General features: G+C 35.1%; 5 protein-coding genes across 6 annotated transcripts in view; 3 read left to right on the top strand and 2 right to left on the bottom strand.

The window, feature by feature from the left end:
• The first annotated feature begins 84 nt into the window (after positions 1 to 84).
• LOC113494261 (stromal membrane-associated protein 1-like) lies at positions 85 to 11,360 on the top strand. The gene is given in 6 exon segments (XM_026872524.1): positions 85 to 298; positions 4,411 to 4,541; positions 6,185 to 6,363; positions 6,696 to 6,804; positions 7,055 to 7,601; positions 7,604 to 11,360. Coding segments are annotated over 6 exon segments (1,224 nt in total). The 5' UTR covers positions 85 to 180; the 3' UTR covers positions 7,744 to 11,360.
• A 740-nt stretch (positions 11,361 to 12,100) lies between these two features.
• Positions 12,101 to 24,827, top strand: LOC113494265 (sister chromatid cohesion protein DCC1). Its single transcript, XM_026872532.1, has 5 exons — positions 12,101 to 12,527; positions 22,642 to 22,832; positions 23,127 to 23,932; positions 24,264 to 24,427; positions 24,661 to 24,827. Exons 1-5 carry the CDS (start codon positions 12,496 to 12,498, stop codon positions 24,764 to 24,766), a joined length of 1,299 nt encoding a protein of 432 aa, XP_026728333.1. The 5' UTR covers positions 12,101 to 12,495; the 3' UTR covers positions 24,767 to 24,827.
• Positions 12,543 to 19,366, top strand: LOC113494264 (protein DENND6A-like). The gene has a single exon (XM_026872531.1). The coding sequence runs from the start codon at positions 12,815 to 12,817 to the stop codon at positions 14,498 to 14,500; it is 1,686 nt and encodes a 561-aa protein (XP_026728332.1). The 5' UTR covers positions 12,543 to 12,814; the 3' UTR covers positions 14,501 to 19,366.
• LOC113494268 (mitochondrial import inner membrane translocase subunit Tim23) lies at positions 19,358 to 22,396 on the bottom strand. The gene is made up of 3 exons (XM_026872535.1): positions 22,057 to 22,396; positions 20,944 to 21,051; positions 19,358 to 20,273 (listed from the first exon to the last, which is right to left on the bottom strand). The coding sequence occupies exons 1-3, from the start codon at positions 22,271 to 22,273 to the stop codon at positions 20,014 to 20,016; spliced, it is 585 nt and encodes a 194-aa protein (XP_026728336.1). The 5' UTR covers positions 22,274 to 22,396; the 3' UTR covers positions 19,358 to 20,013.
• LOC113494263 (phosphoenolpyruvate carboxykinase [GTP]-like) overlaps positions 24,816 to 25,885 on the bottom strand; it is a 41,738-nt gene continuing 40,668 nt past the window's right edge. The window contains exon 12 of one of the 2 annotated variants that reach the window (XM_026872529.1): positions 24,816 to 25,685. In XM_026872529.1, coding sequence (XP_026728330.1) covers positions 25,383 to 25,685 — 303 coding nt within the window. In that variant the 3' untranslated portion in view covers positions 24,816 to 25,382. The remainder of the gene's footprint in view (positions 25,686 to 25,885) is intronic. The other variant, XM_026872530.1, reaches the window with a different exon arrangement.

A 25,885-nucleotide genomic window follows, 5' to 3' on the forward strand; every position in this document is an offset into this window, starting at 1 on the left:
GAGAGCTCTTAAAAAACACTTAAGTCCTGTCAAAAATCAAAGAGTAAAATGACAACCATGACAACACAACTCATCAACCCCGCTGTCATATAGCTCTATGGTTTCTCTTTCCTTCAACAAACAAGCATTCCACCCATTTTCATTGAATTTGATATCGTTTGCTAATAATATTTCAGAGAAATGTCTTCTAAAAGTGAAAAAGATCGAGCCAAACAGATCCAGGACAGATGTCAGAACATATTGATGCAGATGTTGAAGGATGAAGACAATAAATATTGTGTTGACTGCGATGCTAAAGGTACGCGGATTTTTTCTTTTTTTGTAGTGTTCATAATTCATTGTTCCTTACAAATAAATCTGTAAGTTCAATGTGAAATAGTTTCGTAACAGTGTCTTCATAGCTTACGTAAAATTCGTGAATGTTATTGAGGTCCTTGAACTCAATTTTTAACAACGAAATTATTCAAATGACTCACGTTATCTCAAAGCAATTTTCTACTTCTCTGAACATTTTCTTTACTTCTGTGCTTTCACATTCTTCGTAAAATATCAAACGTGTAATCACGAATGTGTAAAATAGTTGATAAATACCTTTTTGGTTGAATGACTAAATGTACTGCTCTAAATAATTAATTATTGAATAAACAAACAGCTGCTTTAATCTGATAAATTAATGCAAACCACTTATGTTAAGAACTTGTCCATATTACTTTTAATCAAAAGTTCACATAGTTTTACATGTAAAATTACCATTACTTAAAAAAACAATTTTAAAAGAAATCCATGACTGTACTAAGATTCAAATATTGCATGGTAATAAATTAGTCACGACTACTCACGACACGTCAATATAAATATATATTCCTTTGTGTTTTAATGACTTGTTATAAGTAATGTCATTTATTGTTTAGATTCCATCTCAAATCATAAAACTTCAGCTGAATTAACTAACATTAATGTCAAAATGGTAAAAATAACTCTTGATACAATTTCTATAGCTTATAAATGTTTGTTTATTTATATCAAAGTACAGTAAATAAAAGTTAATTTATAGTGTTAACAATTTTCATACAGTGTCTATAATGTTGTATCAAAATAATTCAAAGTGTTTGTTGAGTTTATTGCCATGGAATTGCAATATCAGCCTATATGTCCCACTGCTATAAGGACATAAAATCATGGATATTATTGTAGGTGTTTATGTATAAATAATATTTATCATAACTATCTATATTCTGTATTCATATAAATATATTATATATATCTGTATTTATTTATATAAATACAGAATTCAACAACCATTGAACCATTCAGGGAGTCACCCAAAAATAATTCAAAAAGACATTCAAATGGGACCAGCCGTTTAGCAGTTCAGTGACATACACAATACACATATTATACAGTAAAAATTGTAGAGATATATTAAGATATTGATTTAATACATCGAACATTATTAGATTAAAGAAAATAAATAACATTGCTTTACAACAGTAATCAAACTGATTAATTTTCAAATGTTTTCAATTCTTGAAAAGAAATTCTGAACAAATCTTCTGAAACATATGAGTCATAATGAAAATAAATATACAATATTTGGATTTAATTGAGTGCTCAGAAAAGACTATTTTTTATATCTAACATGCTATGATATCAGCTTTTTTGTTTTGTTTCTTAATTAGCTATCTGTGTCTTTGTAATTTTACTGATATTTTTACTTAAGGATACATTTTAAATCCCTAAATGGTGGCTGACCCCTAAAAGAATAGACCAATCTTAATACAGAGACCTTTCTATGCCAAAATTACCCACTTGTAGTATCTCCGGCTAGGATGATTCATACCAAAAAGATGCTATGAACAATCGCATCGCACTCACACGTATTTCTCGGGATGGCCCAGTAGTTTCTTACCCAGGTCATGATTAACGAATGGTTCCGAATCTAGTTGGGCAATATCGATAAATACGTGTGAGTAATCCATCGCATCTTTTAAGTAGTATTCATTAAGGTAACATACAGCCTTGGACAGTCGCAAATAATGTCGTTATCTATTTAAATCGCATTTCAAACAGAAATAGTATCCTATTAATATTTTAAACGCGAAAGTGTGTATGTATGGAAGTCTGGATTTTTATTAATCTTTCACGCAAAAAAAACAACTGAACGGATGAGACGAAACTTGGTTCACAGGTAGTTTATATACAGGATTAACACAGGATAGTTTTTATCCCGAATTTAAGACCCTTGGAATCGTTTTTGATTTGTCGGTGGCAGCACCTACTAAACGCATAATCTCTAAGGCAGCTAGTAACAAATAAAACACGTAGTCTAAAACATGATCTAATTACTAATTGAAATCTATCAAAACATTTGTACATGTTACTTCAACATTATGCCGTCATATCTGTTTGAGTGACACAGCTCTCGCTCATAATGTATTGTAATCAGTAGCCATTCTTGCTTGTTTGTTTGTTTGAATATGTATAACGATTGTTATGCAATTCATATATGTTTTCATGAGGTCTTACACAATGCGTGATTGATATTGAATTTGGAAGAGAGAAAGAAGTTGTTAGTTAAAAGAGACTTGCGTCACACGTTTTTGGAACTCGTGGTTTATTCGAGTGCACCGATAGTTGAGGTCTCAATTCACTGAGCGCGACGTGTCGCGAATTCGGTCCCCGCGTAAGACAGCGTGTCTGCATGTGACTTGAATGTTTGTGAAACTCCTCGCGGCACAAGAATTAAATTCCTTAGTGCGGGAGTCGTTTTAAGCATTAAACTAGTCGTTTTCCAATTGTCTGTACTTCTGACTACTGGAATAGTGCCTAAACTACACAAATCTTTTATTTGCTCATCAACCTTAAACTCTCATAAACCTAAACCTCAATTACCGAAATACCCCTAATCATCTAAAAATACAGCTGTGTTACCCACACTAGAATTCAACTTGTAATAAATCATAAAGTATATATTTAACAGGTAAGTCCCGCTGGTAATTCTCCAGTATTATCTACCAGCTCTTAATGGCACATGTCCAACGTACGTAATCTGCTAATAGAAATGATATTTTTATCATACCGTACCGATATGTTATCATGAAATATGAATACAATTTATAATTGTAACAGTTCTTGTTTAATTTAGAGAAAAGGGACTACCACACAATAGTGAACCAATCATCTGCCTCTATATGCCTATCTATCTCTCCTGTCCATCCAAAGGTTGTCTGGAAGGTATCGCTATTAATCCTGCTGATCTGCTCGCTGCAATTTCTTGAGAAATAAGCAGTACCTTTGTACCTATAGTATTTTTCTTTTTATGTGCCTTCCTCTGTGTATGTTATGTGTCATAGTTATATTCTATGTCATATGTTTTAAAACCAAGCAGCCAAACTACCCGCAAAATGCAACGTCAATGTCGATAACTTCCGCGAAACGACGTTTTAAAATACAAGTGTCGGATTGTTGACGTCACGTGTGACGTATTTATGAACGTATACGGTGATTTTAGTTGATAATCAGTGCTAGATAATAAATGATATTAACGCAACTATATTGTTATTAAGTGCTCTAAGACGTTAGACCGTAGAAACATTTGCTTTTTTTTATAAAGTTTTTTATACTTTGAAATGGGTAGACCATTTTTTTTAAATGTGTCTATTAACACTCGCTCAAAACCAACTAAACCGCTCAATCCGTTAGGGAGCTATGATATCACAGGCGTTCACAAAGATACGTCGACCTTATAACACCCCCCTTTTTGCGTCGGTGTTTAAAAAAACAGCTGTTTTATGAAACCATCTTCTGAATTTCGGAAGACACGCTTTTGAGTTTGTTTCGCGAAATCAGTTAAGAACAAGCAGATACATTGTTCATCACTTCTTTTGCTATACGTTGCCCCTAATAGCTAAAATTATACGTATAAAGTTCACTAAATTATGATATAATTAACAATAACCTTGCAATAATTATAAATAAGGTACAGGATGCAAGCAATTAGGTTTTCCTGCTGATTGCTCATAATTTAGAATGTCAATGCTGAACCTACGAGTGGAATTTATTTATTACTCAAAAACAGCTATTGTTTTCATATTAATTTTCTCTGAACAGATTTTAAAAATAATTTAGAGAATACTTTTTTTTTTAAACATTTAACTGCCTACGTTTGTGCATCATAGTAAATATGGTTCAGCCTTTTTTGTCATATTGCGGGCGAATAACCCATCAGATCTATAAAATATGTCAGGATATAAAGTGTATCTTTTGAAATAATCTGCTGATAAAATCATTATTGAAAAATCTCATACTTTTTTCTGCCATAGTGTTTCTTTTCTTGACAAATACCCGCCACCTGCCATTTCTAATTTGACATCATACTTCATTTAAATAACTTATTGTAATATTGTACAGGTCCTCGCTGGGCGTCATGGAACCTGGGCATATTCCTGTGCATCCGCTGCGCCGGCATCCACCGGAACCTCGGCGTGCACATTTCCAAGGTGAAGAGCGTCAACCTCGACTCCTGGACGCCTGAACAAGTCGTAAGTGACCTTGCAAATACTATTTGAAGAACACTTCATTCCTACTTCATTAAACGACACTGAACTCAAAGAATTTATCATTGCTACTTCATAGTTGGTCGGTGAAAGCCCCAAATATCAAAGAACTCGTCAGTGGAGGTTTCTTCTATTAGGTCCCCAGAAATGAAAAGATTGACGAAGCCGCCAGTAGTTAGCTGGTAGCAGCCCAGCTCGTCATTTCATCTTATGCAAGTCAAGAGAAGGCCGACGGGAAGAGCATTATATCCATCTGGTCAGAAATAAAGATTGCGGCTTCGATCTCCTGAACTAACGTTTAGTCTAGAACGAATTTCTAGTCGAAACACAGATATAAGTCCTTTATCCGACAATAATGATCGCTGCATGTATGTATCTATAAAGGCATGTCGTGTACTAGGAAATACATTTAGTCTAAGTAACCGCATTTGCCTTACTTTACCTGTAAAAAGAAAACTTAATGCTCGCAACAGACCTATTTTCGTCCATCCATTCAAGAAACAATTTGGACTTAATAAATACCAAGTGGGGGAGTAAAGAACCCCTAAATCACCAGCGCGGTGTTGTATGGCAGCTCGCGTGACTGGGAGTAATAAGGGGCTAGCATATTTACTACTATGTTACTACGGCCGGCGTCAATTATTCACTAGAACTATAGACTTCTAAAAAGGTTTTAGACTGCCCACGGTGTTACCTCGTATGCCGCGATAATGTCTTTTGATTTTTTTCTTTTAACACGTTAACACCATGACGGACGCCGTGTGTCTGACAAGTCCCTTTCCTCAGGGGCCAAACTAAAAATCTAAGCTGTCTCAGAATACTGTAATAATTACAGTATTCGAAAAAAAACTTCAAGTAATTTTGTGTTCGTTCAACGTGTTGTGTTTTCTTTTGTTTTTCTTCACACGATTAAATATGACTTTTCCCGCAGTTATTTCTTTACCATACTCAATTACATGGTACTTTTACCTTAAGCAGAAGTACCTACTCAACAAAAATCAGTAATGACTTATATTCATAGCCTTGTCGCTTCATTGACCTGCCGGCTAGCAATAGAGACCTTGCTCTCAAGATTTGCGTATAATGTATCTATTGGACACACATTAACGCACTGCTGCCTGCATTGGGAAAATGATAATATATCGTTAGTATGCTGCACCTTATAACCAGTCTATATTGGTTTAGCCTTTTCCTAAGCTATATTGAGGTAGGTTACCAGTTGACGTACTGTATTGTATAAGGAGGGATTGCTTATCTGATTCTACAACAACTTTTCTACTAATCTGGACTGTTTATAATTCATTCGTTACCTAAAACTTGGAAGTTTTCTATAAGCTGCCTTTAAAATGAAAACTATTTGATTAAACGAATATTAAATTATAGTTACAACCTTACTAAAAAGAATAATACCAGCCTATATAAATCTTACTGTTAGGCACGTGACTCTACCCGCATGGGAAAGGTGTTGATATAAAAGAAACATAACACAAAACAACATATAATTTTTAAAAGTCATATTGGGAAGTTACTTTTTCCGTTTTGGGATCGAACATACATAGAACCACAATATTACCACGACATTACCTTAAAACTAAATATAAATCACCCAACAATATCTACAATTCCAGGTATCTCTCCAACAAATGGGCAACTCCCGAGCGCGCGCGGTCTACGAGGCGAACCTACCGGACTCGTTCCGGCGGCCGCAGAACGACTCCTCGCTGGAAGCCTTCATCCGCGCCAAGTACGAGCAGAAGAAGTACATCGCCAAGGAGTGGGTGCCGCCAGCACTGCCCAAGGTTAACTGGTGAGTTTGGATAGACTCTAAATATTTTTTATATCGCCCATCCAAGGTAATTATTCAACTTCGTACATAGTAAATCACACTGTACCAATGTATGTTTGTATACACCCGAACGGGACCACCTATTTCAATGAAATTTGTTGAAAGCATAGCTGCGGTTTTTTGCGGCTATAATCCACATCCAGGCGAGTGAAGCTGCGATCATGACCTAGTGAAAAATAATTATGGGTACTGTTCCGTAGCCATGAACTTTTCACTCACTGCTAGAATAAAAATCAGGAAGAAGAATGGAATAGAAATAAACATGTATTATAAAAACATATTTTTTATTACAGGGATAAAGAGATCGACGAAGAAATAGAGAGACAAAAACGGAAAAAGAAATCCACCAGCTCAGGGTTAGGACCACTACCAGCGCCCACCACCAGTGATAAGAAATACAATGTACGTATTAATATTGAACAAAACTTCGTGTTAAAATTTTAGCCCTGTTCAGAGAAAGTTTATTGTTTTATGTGTATGTTAGTTTATAGTTAGTCTATATCGTACGCTTTAGCGGTTAAGGTCGAAACTCATTACTTTTTAGACATTAACATCGAACATCGTATAGGCTTCCTTGGATTGAAATACATTTATAACGATCAACCTAAAAATATTAAAAATATAGCTCAATAAGTAAAAAATTAAATTTCAGAAATCTGACGTCATTCCAAGTCTGCCAAAGCCAAAATCATCAGTGAGCCCGAAGTTAGGGCGGTCTACGCCGCCCACAGCTCAGGCCGACCTCGGCAAGACCAACGGGTCTGCAGACCTCCTTGGTCTAGACACGAGCACGAAGCCAGAACCGAAACCGGCCAACGACGACATTTTCTCCAGCTTCTTCTCAGCCCCACAAGAAAAACCAGCCGAACCCAAACCAGAAGACTTGAAACCAGACCTCAAGGCCGAGGAAGAAAACTTCTTCAAACAAGCCGCGCCCACGGAGAAGGAAAAGTCAAAGTTAACAAAGGACAGTATATTAGCCTTATACAGTCAGACTCCCTCGACTAATCTAGTGAATCAATTCAACCCGCAACCCGTACAACCCGTGCAACCCGCGTATCCCTTCGGCAACGTCTACCAACAGAACTTCAACAGCATGCCGGTGCAAAACGGCATGCAGTTCAACCAGTTCCCGATCAACAACCAATTTCAGCAACAACCGTTCGGGGGCAGGTACAGCAACCGTTGCAGAGTCAACCCTTCCAGAGCAATCAGTTTTTCAACCAGCCGCAGCAGCCGTTGGCGCAACAGTTTAACAGTCTGAACTTAGGGCAAAGTTTTCCGAACGCGTTCGCGCAACCAAACACGAATGTCGGTAACACAAGTGCAACATGGCAGTAAACAGTTTGGTTGTATTAGATTGTTTTTATTTACCGCAGATGTATTTATATACAAGCCTATTTGTTTACGTAGTGGCGTGTTACATTCCAATATAAAGACTTCTTTGATGTTTCAAACCTTGTTATGAAGTTGCCATAGACAACTGTGTTGCCATATTACATACAAATATTTGTAGTTACCTCAGAACTTTGTCAACAAGGATTTAAATTTTTGCTGAATGAATGATTAAAAGTGAGAAAAGTATCATTCGGTTGTATTACATTGCTGTTTATGTTCGATCTCTTATGATACAGAAGCAATATAAGCACGCAATGTAGCGCAAATCGCTCGATATTTGTCTCACCGTTTAAATAAACTTTTACAGTGACTAATAAGGCAAATATCCTCATTACATAGTATTAATACTGTCAAATAACATACCCTACCTCTTTGATATAGTAACGTGCTACGTCGTAACTAGCTACGTGTTACAATCCACGCAGTGCTACGTAACGAGCTACGCGATAAACTTGGTGTAAGTATACACAAGTGCTACGAGTAACGCGCTACGTAACAAATTCGCTGAATACATCTGTCCGGTTTGGGACGCGTGTAGATATGCAGTTAGCATGAGCGATGGCTCGATCGGCTTTATAAGCAGTTTGTTCCTATGTAATAATGCTCATACCTTTCGGTTTCTATGAGGCTTGGGACTTCAGAACTTGTGGCGAACACGGTAAAGTACTTATTTATTTAGCATTCAAATTGATCAGACCCTTCTTATGTCAAAACAATTAAGACTATTTTCGTATGTCTTTGCTCAGGGCGACCTACTTTTCTTTAAAGCGTATTGGTTGCCGGGTACTCTTAGTACTAAATCTGATGTTCTGGTTACAAGACCAATGTAATATTTGGTAAATCACTCTGATTATCTAAAACTACAATTATACACTCTATTTAGTGTATAATCATTAAGAAATTGTGAAATATCAAAATTAGGCAATGTTTAAACGGCATTATACTTAAAATACCCTTTCTCAAAATTCAATCTTCAAGTATATGTGATCGATATACTTAAAAGCGTTCACTCAGTCGTTTAGTTCACTCGTTCTGAAGTTCAATCGGTAATTTCGTACATTTTCTAATTATTATATTGGTGTAAAAATGTATTTTCTATATTTTATGTGTGGTCGACATTCAATTTAGTATTAATACCGCACAAGATGCTATTTCAGAATCATTTTATATATCATAATTTATTTTTACATTAACTTTCTAGATTGCGATTTCTAGAACATTACGATATTTGTAAATTATACTCTATAACATTGTCATAGAGTGCAAAAAGCAAAAACATTTCTACATCAATATAATATTTCTGATTTTTGTATGAAGACCTGTAATTTAGGTTATTTAGGCGTTGTAGTTTAATAATAGTTATTACGAGGCATTATACAGCCCTCCACCGAATGGAAAAACGGCACAATGTAACCTAAATATACTAATGTTTTTCTTTAAGTATTATAGAGAATAGACAATTATTAACATAATAAAATAAACAAACAATAACGCCGGAATAACTTAAATTATATACAACCTCATTCTATATTCAATCTGTGCAATTAAATATGATATTTTAATCCTTTACTATCAATGAATTATTTTTATTTATATTGTGTAAAAAAAAAACATTTACACTTTGATTATTAATTTAGCACTTTTTTGTAACAATTTTAAATGTTTTATGCACAGATTATAATTTGTGACTGTCTAACGATCTTAATTCGCGGTAATTTTAAGTAGATTTTTATTTTTATTTTTGCGAAATGTGGATGTTCCGAAATCGTTGTACACTTCAAAGAAAAATATATAAAAAATAGATCAGTATTTATTTTTGCATTATTCGAAGAGGGATATTTATAGTAAAATATATAAAGTACATAATAACAATATTATGGTTTATAATTATATTTATTAAATGTGTATTTAGAATGATTTCGGAATGTCTGTGACTCGAAAATTGGTGCGTGTCCATCATATAATTTTTTTATTTAAATAAACATTAAAATGTTAATAAAATCTGATAACCGTTTTCTCTAAATTCTAAAATTTCTATATTAAAAACTATTTACAACTTAGAAATTCCCATCTCATGCTTTTTAGTAAAATTTTGGTGTTGCTAAGGTTTACAAGTATTAGAAATGTTTTAATTTAAATTGAATTATTTTTTTAATTATTTAATAAATTTCATGGTAACATCGTTTATTGTTTTGGTCGTAAAAGACTGATATTACGTGTCTCGTTATTTTAGATCAGGGTCATATCATTGCGTGAACATCAGTAATAATTTGTCAATTTAATAACTTTTTGATGAAGCTTTTAACGTGAATCGATTTAGCGAGAGGTAACATTAACCAATTCGTTTCTTTTTAATTGATCTGAAAATGTCTTTATAACACCGGACGTTAAAAAAGCGTCTGCAAATGCTGCCTAATTCTTCAAGGTGTTAAGGTGCCATACAAAAGAGGTGCTGACACATAAAAAAAGGGAGAAAGGTACATTGTGCTAATAACACACGCGAAAATGTCGAGCGAGGTGTGTCCTGAATAAAAGTTCGCAAATAATGATGAATGCTTTCAAACCTACAAAATATTAAATTTAACATAGGTACAGCAGCAGTTAAGTTCAGAGGAATAAAATAATCTCGCTATATCTATCCGCGCCATTGAAGACCCGGTCCATTACAAAAGTACGAAACGCCATTTTTATTTTCCCACGAACATTCCTGTCAAAATGCGCGCCAAAAATTGAAATGGTGCCAAAAGTCAAGTTTAAAATACGTGTCGCGTACTTTAGTGATGGATATGAATACAAGAAGAATATTCTCCTGCGTAAATAACGCATATGCGATCAAAGGAAGATTGAACAAAAAAAATGCTTAGAAATGGTATAAAATCGATTTATATACTCATTCCAGAGATTGAATGCGTTCGTAGCAAGTTAAGTAGACTTGTTTGAATTGTTTCCTTGACATCAATCTTATTAAAAGTTCTGAAGTTATCGAGAATGTGTAATGGATTAATTTTTGTTGCTGATGATTAAAAAATGTTGCTACTCATCCCCATAACAAGAATACTACTAGCAATTTACTGAAACTTCAAACCTGTGATCTCAATCTTTCGAATATTGTGTAAAATCGATTTTATTGAGAGTGACAATAGCCAAATTTATTAATGCTGATATGTTCGCCCTTAACGTAAGGTAGCAAAATTATATTTTATCCAATGTATTAAAACGTCGTGACAATATAGACACAACACCTACAGAGGTGTCACTGCATAAAACCTTGGTTGACAAAATGTAGGAAGGAAATTAAATTGATTGTATGCAGTGGTATTTCTGTTCTTGTAATTAATGTGTGTTCGTAAATTAATGACCGTTTAGTACTAATAGCCTGTATTATTTTGATCGTCATCCAAAATCCACTTTTGATGTATTTAGTTGAAATATAAAATGTGATTCTTTATTAAGTGAATAATATGTAATATAATAAACTAACGGGCCATAAGTCATATTGGCTGAATGTAGCCCTGATTGAGCCTGTATTTCGTTTACATAAATAAATATAATGCCAATAGTATGTTGTTTTTTTGTTGCCTTAAGGTCTTAATCGAGAGGCGTACGCACTGGTTTCGAGGTGTCGCTAGCTCAGAGGTCCCGGGTTCGATCCGCGGTCGGGTCCCGAGACAATGTAGAAATGTTCTAAATAATATTCTACATTGTCTCGGGTCTGGGTGTTTGTGGTACCTTCGTTGTGTCTGAATTCCCAAAACCCAACTAAATTTGGGTTCAGAGCAATGTATGTGATGTTGTCCGCATTTATTAGTTTATTATCGTTCAATAGATACGATATACAAGTTCGAGTAGGTACTAATAAAATTCTTGCTCATCGGTTTGGGGCAGCGACACAGGCCGGTTCATAAAATGCATTGACTAGCTGGCGATTATTATACCTTTATGAAAGTTATTGACCGAATTATCAATAGATACACAAAGGAGTGGCTGTCAATGTGTACGATGAACGTAATAACGTTCAGATTGTTATTGATTTGTCTTAGTGCCAACTAATTGGTATGGAGTACAATAATACGGCCCAACTAAATGTGGTAAACAATCAAGAATTATGTGTACAGAATTGAGTTGGTTTTTAAGTGTTAATATGGTTTTAAACTGGATAGGTAGGACTTCTGTACATTACGATACTACTTGCTTGAATAACCTCATCATAAGTTTATAAATGTATCGTTTGTCTGGCGGGTTATTCTGATACTATGACCCTTTTTATGTTTGCCAAGTAGCATATTGCTTGATGGATTATTCATTCGATTGGATGATTCAGTGTAGGTACTACGAATTCGGTAGGCACTTTTAATATAAAACATTATGCCATGCAAAAACAAATATTTGGAATGTTTAGAGTAAACTCGAGACAAAATTAAATATCTGTGGAAACTTGTTAGCATTTCTTTGGACAATTATTTATTTTAAGTTAACCATTTGTTTCTGCTGTTGAAGTATTAATTTGCTTTGTAGTGTGTGGATTGTGTGTGGATGGTATTTAATTATATTTTTTTAAAGAACGGATATGAAAGAACAGTTTTAGGTGTTTTAACGCTGCTTATGCTGCGTAGAACTAAACGCATTCAATAGGCTTTGGTGCGAAATGTACTTATTTAACTGAATTCCTTTAAATTTACGTAATTTATCTCAATAATGTGTGACAATCCAGATACTATGGAATATGGGTAAGTTATACTGTTTAAGTTACAATCCGACTTTTCAGTTATAGGTTACTTTTCTGTAATTCATAGTAAACTTTTGTTTTGGCGCCCGCAGCCATATTGAGTCAAACAGCTGTTGAAGGGACGACTTCTGTACGCTCCGTTGTTTTTGTCGTTTTAATTAACAAAAAATGTGTAACAACTGGTTATAACGCAACAAAGTATGTTAAAGTGGTGCAAAAAAAGTGTTTAATAAATAAACCTTATCGAATTTATCTATCGGGATGTGTTTTCGATAACCAAAATATACAATGGCTTGTGGATTACAAAACTACGAGGACAGAGAAATTACCGCGGCTGAGCAGGAGTTCCAAGCGAAATGGGGCAGGTTTTCCGACTGGTTGCACTGCATTTGTGTGGTAACGTTCGACTTGGAGCTCGGACAGGCTATGGAAAGTGTGTATCCTCCTGGTGTAGAATTAAGTGACCAAGAAAAGTGCAATATCTGTTATTTAGCGTTCCCAGACTCTAATTCAGGGTGTATGGGTGATACCCAGTTCCATGTGAAGCTGCGTTCGAGATCAGGGCTCACGCGGCAACAGATTATATACAACGAAGACAGCGTGCCGACGCTGCGTGCGGATTCCACGCACTATTGGGGCTTCGTGTACTTTCGACAAGTCAAGGACCCCTCTCTACCTCGAGGCTACTTCCAGAAAAGTATAATTTTACTTACTAGATTACCTTACATCAACTTATTCTACAAAGTTATTCAACTTATAGCTCCTAAACATTTTGAAGAAGGAGAAAGGAGTTTGGAAGCTGCCTGCCATGATATAAACAGGTGGCCTTCACTGGACGCCGGGCAGAACGTTTTGTTGCCTGTGCTTGGTACTGTCTTTCAGTCATACATTCCTAATCAACAGACTGGAAAGATAACTCGATCTGATATAGCCAAACAAGTTAATTCTCCAAATGTACCTCACATATTAGCCTCAATACAGGATGTTAATGTGTTTGATGCTCTGTCTAGTGTGATATCACACTTGCATTTGTTATGGGAGCTGGTTTTGACTGCAGAACCTATTGTTGTGATGGCAAGTTCTCCTACAGAGTGCTCAGCATTAGTCCAAGCTCTTACATACTTGATACAGCCACTACCATACTCCGCAGAGTACAGACCGTACTTCACAATTCATGACAGTGAATTCAAAGAGTTTACTAGAAAGCAATTCAACCCACCTTGTGTGATACTGGGTGTGACCAATCCATTCTTTACAAAAACGTTGCAACATTGGCCACATACCATAAAGTTGGGTGATGCTACCTCAATAAAAACTAAGTTAAGAAAAGTTGGTAACCTCAAGCTTTTGGACACTGCTCCAGGGGTTTATACTCAATACAAACCTTTTTTGGAAAAAGATAAGGCAATTATAAAGAAACTTCATAATGGTATAAGAACTGACCGTCCGTCTGAGGTCCAGACGGCAATGGTCAAGCGTCACTTACTGGAACTTACCCAGAGTTTTATGATACCATTGGAGAGATATATGGCTTCTCTGATGCCCCTACAGAAGAATATATCTCCATATAGAGCACCTCCAGTGCCAAATCCCTTCAACCCAGAAGATTTCTTTGCTACTCTGCAACAATCCGGACCTCAACTGACCACCGGTATCAAAGGAGACTGGATTGGTCTATACAGAAACTTCTTTAGAACACCAAATTTCGGAGCGTGGTTCCATGAACGTCATAGCAATTTAACAAATAAACTAAATGCATTACAACTAGAAGCATTAGCCGAGAGTGACTTAAAGAAATGGTCAATTGGGAAGAAGGAGGTTGAAATTGTAGATATGGTTTTGAAATTGAGAGAGGTATTGAAGAGTAACCCTCCCGTAGCGGACAATACGCGGACGCTGTTAGCGCGTCGGCTTGAGGACCTCAACTGTGTGCTGCCGGAGGACATGAAGAGTATACTGAACGCGACCACGTGACAGCTGCACTGCTGCGCCTCCACTTACAGAGGATGCAGCGAAGACTGCAAGACACACATCAGGAAGGTAGCCGGTCGCTCCATCGTGTGCATGTAAAGTGTTCTAGTGTAATAACCATGCAATAGTACCGATTTGAGGAACGATTGCGTGAAACTTTTACAATATCAATTATGTTTGATTGCGATATTTTATGACGTCGTTTACTAATGTCGTGTTAAAGTAATATCAAGTCCATTATTTACATTGTGTACAGTTTATTTCGAGTTTATTTGGCCAGTATTGCTAATAAGATTTTAATTATATTCGTATTACTGGTAACGTTTTTTTCTGACCAACGCTGTAATGTTTATTATTACTTGAACACATGTGACCAATTGTTTTGAGAATCTATGCTTCCATGTTATGTACCGATACTCTGATATTAATTAGCCGAAAGTTTTAATTAGGTACTAATTGTATTTAGTAGTAGGTTACCTAATGACAAGGAATCCTGTGGGAATGACTGATTTTGTTATAACTGGGTTATGTAAATACGATTTTCGATTACGATCAATGATGTAGGTACCACTGTTTTGACCTTCATTAGGTCAATAACAAGTGTTATAAGCTCTTTGTTTGATCACCTATGGCCTAAAATTAACTTTTAATTTTACGACGAGACATTTTCCTCAAAAATGACTCAAAACCACTTGAAAATAGGTTTATGTATGTAAACATAGATGTTATTCGAACCGTACCTATAATATACCGTGACCAAATTATTCGATGTAAAATATAAGCCATAATTCAGCATAATAATATAAATTTTATACTCTTCAATGATCTTGCCGAGAATATTTAGTAAGTACGGTAGTCAGAAAGAAATTTGTCGGTTACAAAAATAGAGACAATGAATTCAATATTATTAATATCGACCTACATAATGAGATAGGGTTTTAATAATAAAGTTACGCGAACAGAATTGTCTTATAAACCCATGCGACTAAGTTTCCGACACTCGACGACTTTAGGCTCCAAACAACGCGTGCCAATTTAAGAACTATTTGATTTTGTGTAGCGATAAATGCTTCTGTATTAAAATCGTCGGTTATCAGACACTTGCGTCGTCTCGCGTGTAATCAGACTTATATTTAACATAGACCTTCTTACTGACGACCGTAGTTTGTTTATAAAATAGATAACGAAAGATATTATTATTATGAAACTACGTCGATTATAATTAAGTTGTAAATAGTTAAATAATTATAAATGTTAAACATTAATTAACGTGTATCCTAATGCTCGAGAGAATGTATTGTAAATTGATGACATTTACAGATGATATCGATTAACAGGAATCGATATTATTCGATGTGTAATCATCGTAATCCAATTTGCGAGGCGTGTGATACGACGCATGTACAAGGTCGTCCATTCGCGGAAGATTTTTGTAGCTTCCAGTTACGGTCAAAAATAATCAGTTTCGCGTCAATGTTGTTTCCTTGACCCTGCATAGAATATACTACATCAATCAAAGTTCAAACGAAATTCCGATTCGATTTCGATTAGATGATTCGTCCTGATTTTATTGTCTAACACTTTTCGGTTATTTCCGATTCGATCCGAAATAAGATGGGCGTCTGTCGGACGTTGTATTATCGCGGGTGCCGTCTTTTATTACGTTAATTTATAGATACTGTACAGGCAACCGACTTTCTCTGTTGTTACATAAAAAATCAATTTTCTGTAAAAGTAGTAAGGTTGATTTCTGCAAAATCGTTAAAGTTATTAGGCAGTTCAAAGGACCCGTCGACGCGACGGCACCATTTTTTCATTGTTATCAAAATCGAAGTAAAGTACGTATGTACGCTTGAAAATTACGTACATTTTATTGCGCTCATGTGTCATTAAGCAAAATCAAGGCAGCATGGTGTAAAATAAAATTGTTAAAATTCGTAACGATGTTTTGAAATTCGTCGCAATTTAATACTTATTTCAAGATAGTTTTTATTTCTAATGTAGCAACTTCGTAGTTGCTTGATAAGTCTTTTTGTTACTTAAATATTATCAAATTTACGGTCCTCTTTATCATTCTTACGACTGCGCCAAGTCTACCTAAATCTTGTAAAAAATAATTAGGTCTAGTCTTAAGTCTAGATAAGTATGTGTTACTTGCTCGTTGAAATATATTTTCATAAACCACTATATTGGAATGTATGTTTAGAATCTCTGTATTGTGTGCGTATTCTATCTGTGCGTTTGTCCGTGGCTTATCAATTGAAATGTATCGGATTGGCGGATGTCACAAATACACTAACTTGAACTGTCAAGGTCAGGTCACGTAATTTAAATGTTGTCACCATGTGGGTGATTCCATAATGCGTTCAGGTATTTAGAAATAGATGTAGGTAATGATGTAGATTTAGATTATACCTACTGTTTAGACAGATTTTGTTGTTTTCCATGTTTATGTGCTCATAGTTCATTAAAAGCAAAGGGCCGTTTTGTGTTGATAACGACAAAAATCCTGCTTTGAAAGCCGGGTGTCCTAGAAACACTTAATTAGAAAAACTTTTGTCTTTGTTTAACTAAGCAACTACCGGTTTGAAAACTGGTTTAGCGAGCATGTAAATATGAAACGAATTATTCCATGTTTAACAATTTCTGTTCGAAATGAACTGAAAAGTTGCACGCTACGTTAGTATCGATTTGGTTATGGTAAATGAGTAATCGATTTAATGCATTATTTCTTTTCGATCTAATGAAATTATTATGACGTAATCTGTGACATTGGTAGATGAATTTATAGGCACATGGTTAGTCAATTATCGGATTAGACACCAAAGACTGGAACGACTTCGAATGACTCTATAATGCCTTTTTGACAATGTTATGCTCTATACAATGGTTATTCATCCTATCGTACTTCTTCCACCGTGGGAAAGTAAGCTGTGTTGAAGAAACCAGCTAGACCAACGGGAGGTATCTCATATTTAATGTGTCACAGTTCTAATTCTTCGTTGATTTCCCTCGTGTGTCCAAGAACATCTCATAGTTAAGTTGCGTTTGAGTATTCCTGGTTTCAACTCCTCAATTGATAAGCCCCGACAATCGCAACCAACATGTATTCTTATATCATGTATCTACGAAAAATCCATCCATATATACTTTATTTAACCGCTAAACAAAACAACGGTTGTATTGTTAATGTAGATAAGCAAAGAATATTAAGATAAATGAATGTTATCGCTTAAAGGATTTTTTCTAAGATACTTTGTCTTCGAGAATTCTGTTGTATGATATTAAAACTGCTTGTTATAGGAGTTAAATTGTTGTGTAATGAAATAATGTGGATAATTGAAATTGTCGAACCTTAATCACTGATAAGAAGCAATTAATATTTTTCAATGGCGTTGTTTGAAATTTGATTACGTTATTTTAAGTTAGGAAGAGCTTGTGTTAAAATAAGCAACTCTAAGATGGATTGAATGTCCAAATTTCCAAGATTTTCAACTTATATTATATAGACACTGTAAATCCTGCTTCACTATACAAGCTTGTGTATGTCCGGGTTGTTACGAAGAGGTAACTGGTAAAAGACCAAAATGCGTTGAACCCGGAACAGAAAAGACAACCCTATGATATCATATTGTTTTTGCGAATGTTTTCAAATAATTGGGTGCCAAATGTATTATTTCAAACATTGGACTAATATGACGGCCATTGTATATTTTATTTTTGTATGTAGCTAGTTTTATTGTCATGAAGGGTCTGCTTGCTCAATTGTACGAGTTTTTAATGTAAATGTGATGGTAGTGAAAGCGTTCGTGCGTACTCATCTCGCATTTTAATTTGGAGAATGGTGGGGCTGACTGAGGTTATATCATAAAGGGTACAAAAATTATCATTCTCACTTGCCGAGGCATCATTTGTGAGTTAAAATATGACTTAGAACACACTGCAGCGCTTTACAACTAATTATGAACCGTATTTCAGGGTGTATTGCATCTTATGAGTTGGATTAAATATTTTGGTTATCATTTAAAGGTAAATTGCCAACGATTCTATAAATACTTGCGCTTTTATAAATCTGCACTACTAAGATCTATGCTTGATGTGTACTTGTACTCCGTACACTATAGGTGCGATATGGACTTGTATTCTCAGCAAACTAGCAACAGTTTTAGTGCAATCATTATTCTTAGTTTCCATATGTTCATTCGGAGTTAATTTCGCGTGACCGTCACTTCAATTACTTTAGGTAATTACAGCCGTCTACTTATCTACTTAAATTCTCAGTCAGTCATCCATTTTGTTACAAACGTGAGTGGTTCACGTGCGAATTTGCCGATGGGTACGCAAGACACCTCTAGACTATGTCAAGGTCGGGTCGGGCTAACTGGTGCAAATAACTTTAACAGGATTAGTGGAACTGGACTCGGTAGCGGTATCTAATTAGCAGAAGCAAATTCATAATAAATTTATGTTTCTTATACGTATAATTTATATCTCAATAATGCGATTAGTTTGAGATAGTAATAACTACAATTTACGCTGTCTTTTAATATCGCTTCTGTTTTCGAGGTACCGGTAACAAGTTCGTTATAAACTGGTAACAAGTCTATCATCTTTCATGTTAAGTTTTTTAGTAATATATCTTCACAGATCCGCGCTCAAGCACGAAATGTATTGTTTAGTGACTATCCTGCTGGCTCGACTGACCTAATAAGATGGGGGAGGAACACCTAACAAACCTATTTTGTACGTGATCATGTATCGCAGACTCCATTAGTATAACATATCCCATCGTAACCGCCACTGTAAATACTACATTGTACAAACTGCACCGTGTAACAAAACGTAAATAAAATAAACATATTTTTTAAATAACTCGTTTTATTAACGCTTATGCATATGTGTGCGTCCTGATACGACAAGGCGGGAATATGTGCGTAATACAGGTGTATGCTATCCATAAACTGAACGATATACGATAAAGCTTACATTCATTGGAACAATAGATATTTGCATTAGATAATAATAGTAAATATTAAGATCTTTCTCGATTTCAATAGCTATCTATTTGGATATACCTTACATAGTATGGATTTAAATGTCCACCTCATGTTACAATATCACTTTTTCCCACCTATTCAATGACTACCATGCGGTAGCACCCAGTTACAACACATAATATATATTTTTATTGACACCATCATGTACATACCTAAACATTTGCTATAGTAACACAGTACCTAACGATCAAATGTAACAAGTACAACATACACGAAATTTATTTAACTAATATACAATTTTTTTGGTATAGCTTACAGAAGCTAAAATTGCGATAAAGCATTTAACAACCGACAGTACAGTTTATGGATAACAAATAAGCACGATGCATAAATCTAAACAGGTACAGGGGACATGGCACAAATAAGTCCCGGTGACCCGACAGATCCTTTGGCGTTGTTCATAACAAAAACTAAACATAACAGTCTATTAAATATTTACATAACTATAGGCGGGTTGAATCACAATCTGTTGTATCTGGCTTTGCTCCATATGTTGTCGTTGTCCGTGATTAGTGTGTATACTCCGGCGAGGGTGAGGCCGACGGCGGCGCCGAGGCCCATGGAGCGGAGCCCTGAGGTGCTCTTGTAGATGATCCCTGTGGTTGTAGCTGCGATGAAGGTGTTGGCTGTGTCTTCCTTGTCGCGCAGCCATGTGACGCCGAGCGCGATACACGAGTAGAAAGATGCGATAATGCCAAGAGTGCAGCCCGTGTTTGTGCCTGGAATCATAATATTATTCTTTGTTAGATACGAATTAAAGAAAGAAAACCGGAAAAATTCCATCTGAACCTATCAAAATAGTATCAGATGCTTATTAAATTCATAAAAGTATTAAAAGAAATATAACATAAAACAATTGTAAAGTTGCAATTAGAATGTATGTGCAGTGTGGCAGAGCTCAAATGTATGACTAGTTGGAATTATACTAAACAAAAAAAATTATACTAATCACGCATTTGAATTATTCAGCAGAAGAATGGTCTGAAATTACCGGCGCATGACGACCTAGTCTACTGACATCCATATAATCAAATAAGATTTTTTGTTCAATAATTAAATACCTCATGTAGTAGGAGTTTGCATTTATATATTATTGATAGTCATTTTCACCTCTATGCAATTTTGTATTTAAGAATTAAAATTAAAATTATTAAAATTTAATTAAAGAAAATACAACCTAGGCGTATACTACAAACTAGTTTTTTATCTAGCCCACTGTGCCCATTTGTTGGACAAAGGCCTCCCCCAAATCCTACCATCTTCTGTCTTCATAAGCATAATGTCCCACTACCACTTCCTAAGCCGCCCTTGCTGACGCCATACAAACATTACGCATAATATATAAATTTAAACAATACAGATTACTTTTGAATTTTAGATATTACTGACCTTGCTTCATAACGTAATTGATGATCTGCGTCCGTCGAACTTTGCCGGTTTGTCCTGCTAGTGTGGTAGCTCTTAAACCTTTGTATAAACCTGCCATCCCTCCTAACCCTGGAATTGAGAAACAATAAGTGTTTAATAATAAATCTTTTCTATTATTTGTTTTATCACTGTTATATGTCGGTTAACCAATGTATTTTATATAATTGGCAACTGTTAGTAAGCCTAAAATAAATAAATATAGTGTCAGAGTTGGCAGGCAGGATCTAGACAAATATCTAGTTCTAGACCTACAAAACTATTTGACCTATAGAGAGATATATTATTTGTTATCATTAATACTGCCCAACAAAGTGGGTATTGGTTGGTTTGAATATTACGGATAATTTGAACTATGTATAAATTTGAGCTGGTAAAGATTACAGGATTTAATCTATTTATTTGTTTAAATTTGGATGTGACATGATCCCTAAATATTTAATGTTAAACATAAAATTCAATTTTATGGTCAGAATAATCACGTTTGATGATTTACTCTCTCTCACTAATCATTCACAAGCAATCACTAACTTTTTGTAAGAGGTATTGCTAGAAGAAGATTTTATTCAGTTTGGCTAGTAAGCTGTCCAATCAATATAATGGACACTGTCACTTGCTATAAAAAAATATATTTAGTACAGTATAAGTTTTAAATTACAAAATTTAATACAACCTATAGGTGTTTTGATATTTATAAAAGACACTAAAAAGGTTTTACATGAAAAACTAGCAGCCAATTGTTTTTATTTATTTTTTGTTTTCGTGTTATTTTCTTTATATTATTAATTTAACATAATAGTTTCTTTGTTATAAGTAATATTCTGTAAAACCTAATGTGATGATCCTACTCTGGTATTACTGAACTTCGTAAAGCACCTTGAATGCACCATTATAAGCACTTAATCATATTAAGATCTTGGTAAAAGTAACTAAAGAAGGCATTTTTCTGAATTTAGTATCAAAATTAACGCCATGGAGTTTTCTTAGGGGCTCTACTTACAGTGTTCGTCCTTACCCAATGTTATGTAAAATTCAAAAACAGTTTTGAGGTTATATTAAAATTTCATCATTCTTTACCTGAACCACTCATGAAGGACATTCCAATGATGGGTAGGGCCACGTTAGACCTTCTTGCTGTTGACGCCATATGACTATCATCAGGGTATAAAAATTCTGGCTGCATTTTCGGGATATAGTGAGGATCGAAGTTCAAATATGGGGATAGGCTAGCACCCGCCTGGTTGCTCTTCTCTTCATTTTTATTCATGGACAGTATATCGCCAAATAAGGACATTTTGCTAATTTTTTAACACTATTTTAACTAATCTAAATCTAAAACGTGATTCGGATAGCACGAAGCGAATTTACAGAAATCGAACTATGGAATTGGAACTGTCAGTGTCAAAAGTGGCCAAAAGACCGACAATGGGTGTTAATGTTGTTAGCGTAAAAAATATTTCTGCCAAAGACAAAATATTATAAGCAATTTTATGTTATCGCACTTCTTTAGTATGTTATGGCACGGCCTTATTATATTAAAGCAAAAATTCAGTATTTGACGACGAATTTACTATATAAAAATATCAGATTGGAATTTACCATATATCTTAATTTTACAACTTCTTCAATCACGTAGCTAAGTGCGCTTTGAATTTGTTTCAGAGAGTTTCGAACTCCAGAAGAGGTCCGTAAAATCATAAAGACGGCCAAACTACAAGAGTCAGAGCTGACTGAAATCACACAAGTGTTGAGATTCCCGGAACCCGCAAAGCAAAATAATAACTTGAGACTCATGTTGCTAGATGATGTACTGTTAAAGGAAATAGAAGCCGGGAACGAGTTGCTTTTCAAAGGTAAAAATAATAAATCTTTAATAGAAATTAATACATATTTAAGCTCAAAGGCTATTTTTCACGGGGACATCATTGCGGAGCAAACACGAATCGAGTTCAGAAGACTTGTTTAAGTTATCATTTCTTTTTTTGTATTTACAAATATAATCAAGTATCATTATTTTCTTTCTGCACCACACGTACTTATGTATTTACAAAAATAATATGCAAATCCACACTTAGATAAATACCAATATTCAAATATGACCTGAATCAATACTATCATATAAAAAAATAAATAAATGTATCTTTTAGGAGACCAAGACGAGAATGTAGTTCTATGCACAAACAATAAGACATACGACGTAAAAGAAGCTGAGACATCCAATAGCCTGCTTCTGGTACCAGAATTACTATTCGCAGCATCCACAGGTCTCGACGAAACCCTCGCTAATAACTCCATGGAGGACTCCGACACATCCTTTGACAAATCCAACAGCAGTTTGAATAAATCCACCGAGTCCGATGATGGGAAACCACCAAGAAAACTAGAACACAAAGACATTATCAATACATTTTTCACTTACTACGAAGTTAAGCCTTGTAAACCAAGGTTGACAAAACTCCGAAAACTCCTAGATCCCACCAGATATCAGGGACAAGAACTAGAGTATGCGATTGACAAGAGTAAGCTCCTAAACTACGATGCCATTTTTGATAAAATTCAAGCATCCAAAAGAGAGTTGTTGGAGGAGTTCGAGAAAATTCAAACGATTGAGATCGATGGGTTTTACCGACTGCTAGAATTCGATTACGAGTTTCGAGTACTATCTTACATGCTAGACCTTATTGATGAGAATTCCTGGTTATTAGATAGAATATCTAAGGAGGTTACTATAGATAGTTTGAAAGAACTTGTTCCTATACCCATATTGGAGGCCATGTTTAGGTTTTATACTACAGAGTCGGTTCTAGAGGATGGTGTACAGTATTATCAATATAAAGAGGATAAAGTGTGTAAGTTCTTGGCTAGAGTGCTGCTGAAGAGTGCTGGCAAGTTTAATTTGGTCGAGTTTTTGCAGGCGTGGAGGTATTCCGTGCCAGAAGGAATGATTACGGATGTAAGTAGGATATTCCTGCATAACTTATTTTGTTAAGCTTTAAGATATTTGTCGTAAATAAAGACTTGGGGGGATATTCGTTTCTTTTCTTGCGTAACGAAGAAAATGACGAGTGGAAAAGCAGTTTTGAGATTCAAATGACACAATTCAAATGATACAAATGATGATTGTTATCATGTCTTGCATTTTGGGGTTGCGTCCCATATAAAGTTTTTTAAATAAAGCTTGAGTCGTGTCACAGCTGCTACCAGTACCACAACTACCCAACTTGCGCGAACATACAATGTTAAACTCTTTAAATCGAATGACACACATGATGAATTATTTACAGGAGTCAATGTTATCTGGGATAGCATTAGTTGATAAAACTAGCACCCCAAAAGTCGTCTGGGGTTTTGCAGAGAGTGACCTGCCTGAGGAAATCAACGAGAGGTTCAAAATACTATTCCAGACTAAACCCAAGTGGTCTGTCGACCAGATATCACCGTATATTGAGTGAGTAGTTTTAAAAACTCATTTTATTTATGTTTCCTTTAAAATGGTACCCTATTACCCGTTTGCCCGTGTTTCTGTCAGTAATTGTTAGGTCATAAAATTGTTACTGGAAGGCAAATCATTTAATTTGAGCCACGAATTATTTGTCACTCAATAGATTTGTTTTTCAGCCCATTTGTTGTAAGGAATCCTGCTTATCTAGTTTGTACAACGAATATTGTCTTGTATTTCAGATGTTACGCGACAGAAAAGTTAAATGTAAACGCTCTCTTAACGAAGTACGCTCGGGCCTCCACTCAAGACGGCATCAGAGTATTCTCAGCCAAGCATATGAAATAATATATATATATATAAAAAACGTTGTACTTTTATAAAATAAAAATCAAGATTACTCATTCAATAATACGTTTTATTTAAAAAATAACTTACATATAAAAATATTTATTTAATTATATGATGAACTTACGAAAGACTATAGACACTTTACAGTATATATTCAACGTCCGACTAGTTTATAAATAGACTTGTCTCAAATGAAACTAGTATATGACCTATTGTGCAACTAGTCGACCGACGAACGATTTCTGTAAAGTGGACTTTAGCACTTAACAAGTTAAATTTATCTCACAAAAGTTATTATTATAGAAATTAATTATCTGTTGATTAATATACATGTCTTATAACAATTGTAATTATACCTAAATAACACAGCCTTCTTAATCTTCATTTCAATGTTAGAATCCGTCATTTCATTTCGAAAAAAACATTTCTTACGACCAGCGCCAGATTTAATGGAAAAAAGGGAATGTTTGCAAAGATTATATTGAAAAGAAATATAAGTAGTATCTTTACATTCCGAAACTTAACTTATCTGTCCCAAGAGCCACTTAAAAACTCTATCTTGTCTATTGCGGGGACAATTCGACGACAATTACTAAAGCTATAAATCTTTGGTCTATGATTGTTGTACGTTCTTCCTCAGTTTTTCTAATTCCTGCCACATTTCTTTAGGCAAGTCTTGGCCAACTTCTTCTTTGAAATACTTCTCGATGGCGTCAGCTTCTTGGAGCCAGAAGTCTTTAGGGATGCTGAACAGGGTGTCCATGTCAATTTTGCCCAGGTTTTGGACGTTGAGGTCGTTCTGTTTGGGGACGAAGCCGAGAGGGGTCTCGGTGTAGCAGGGCTCGTTGTCGCAGCGGCGCAGGATCCAGTCGAGAACGCGGGAGTTCTCGCCGAAGCCGGGCCAGAGGAATTTGCCCTGAAATTAGAATATTACTTTAGTAATACTGTTATATGATTTTAAACGCGATGTCGTTAGCAGGCATTAATTTGTTCATTAACTATTTTCCCTATCTATTATATTTAGTTAGAATTCTTAAATAATCTCGCTTTATCGAGCAGTAGGTCAAAAATGTACCTACATTGTTATGTAGATTTACTGATCTTGCTATTACGATA

The sequence above is a fragment of the Trichoplusia ni genome, chromosome 5 (assembly GCF_003590095.1).
Source record: "Trichoplusia ni isolate ovarian cell line Hi5 chromosome 5, tn1, whole genome shotgun sequence".
Classification (NCBI taxonomy): domain Eukaryota; kingdom Metazoa; phylum Arthropoda; class Insecta; order Lepidoptera; family Noctuidae; genus Trichoplusia; species Trichoplusia ni.

Bases quoted from the DNA above. Each gene is read 5' to 3' on its own strand.
- LOC113494268 (XM_026872535.1), bottom strand. From the start codon at position 22,273: ATGTCCTTATTTGGCGATATACTGTCCATGAATAAAAATGAAGAGAAG. The intron at 21,052-22,056 runs GTAAAGAATGAT...TCTCAATTCCAG, and splicing joins GTCCTTCATGAGTGGTTCAG to GGTTAGGAGGGATGGCAGGT. The intron at 20,274-20,943 runs GTCAGTAATATC...TTATGATTCCAG, and splicing joins CAATTACGTTATGAAGCAAG to GCACAAACACGGGCTGCACT.
- LOC113494264 (XM_026872531.1), top strand. From the start codon at position 12,815: ATGGCTTGTGGATTACAAAACTACGAGGACAGAGAAATTACCGCGGCT.
- LOC113494265 (XM_026872532.1), top strand. From the start codon at position 12,496: ATGTGTGACAATCCAGATACTATGGAATATGG. The intron at 22,833-23,126 runs GTAAAAATAATA...TGTATCTTTTAG, and splicing joins GAACGAGTTGCTTTTCAAAG to GAGACCAAGACGAGAATGTA. The intron at 24,428-24,660 runs GTGAGTAGTTTT...CTTGTATTTCAG, and splicing joins CAGATATCACCGTATATTGA to ATGTTACGCGACAGAAAAGT.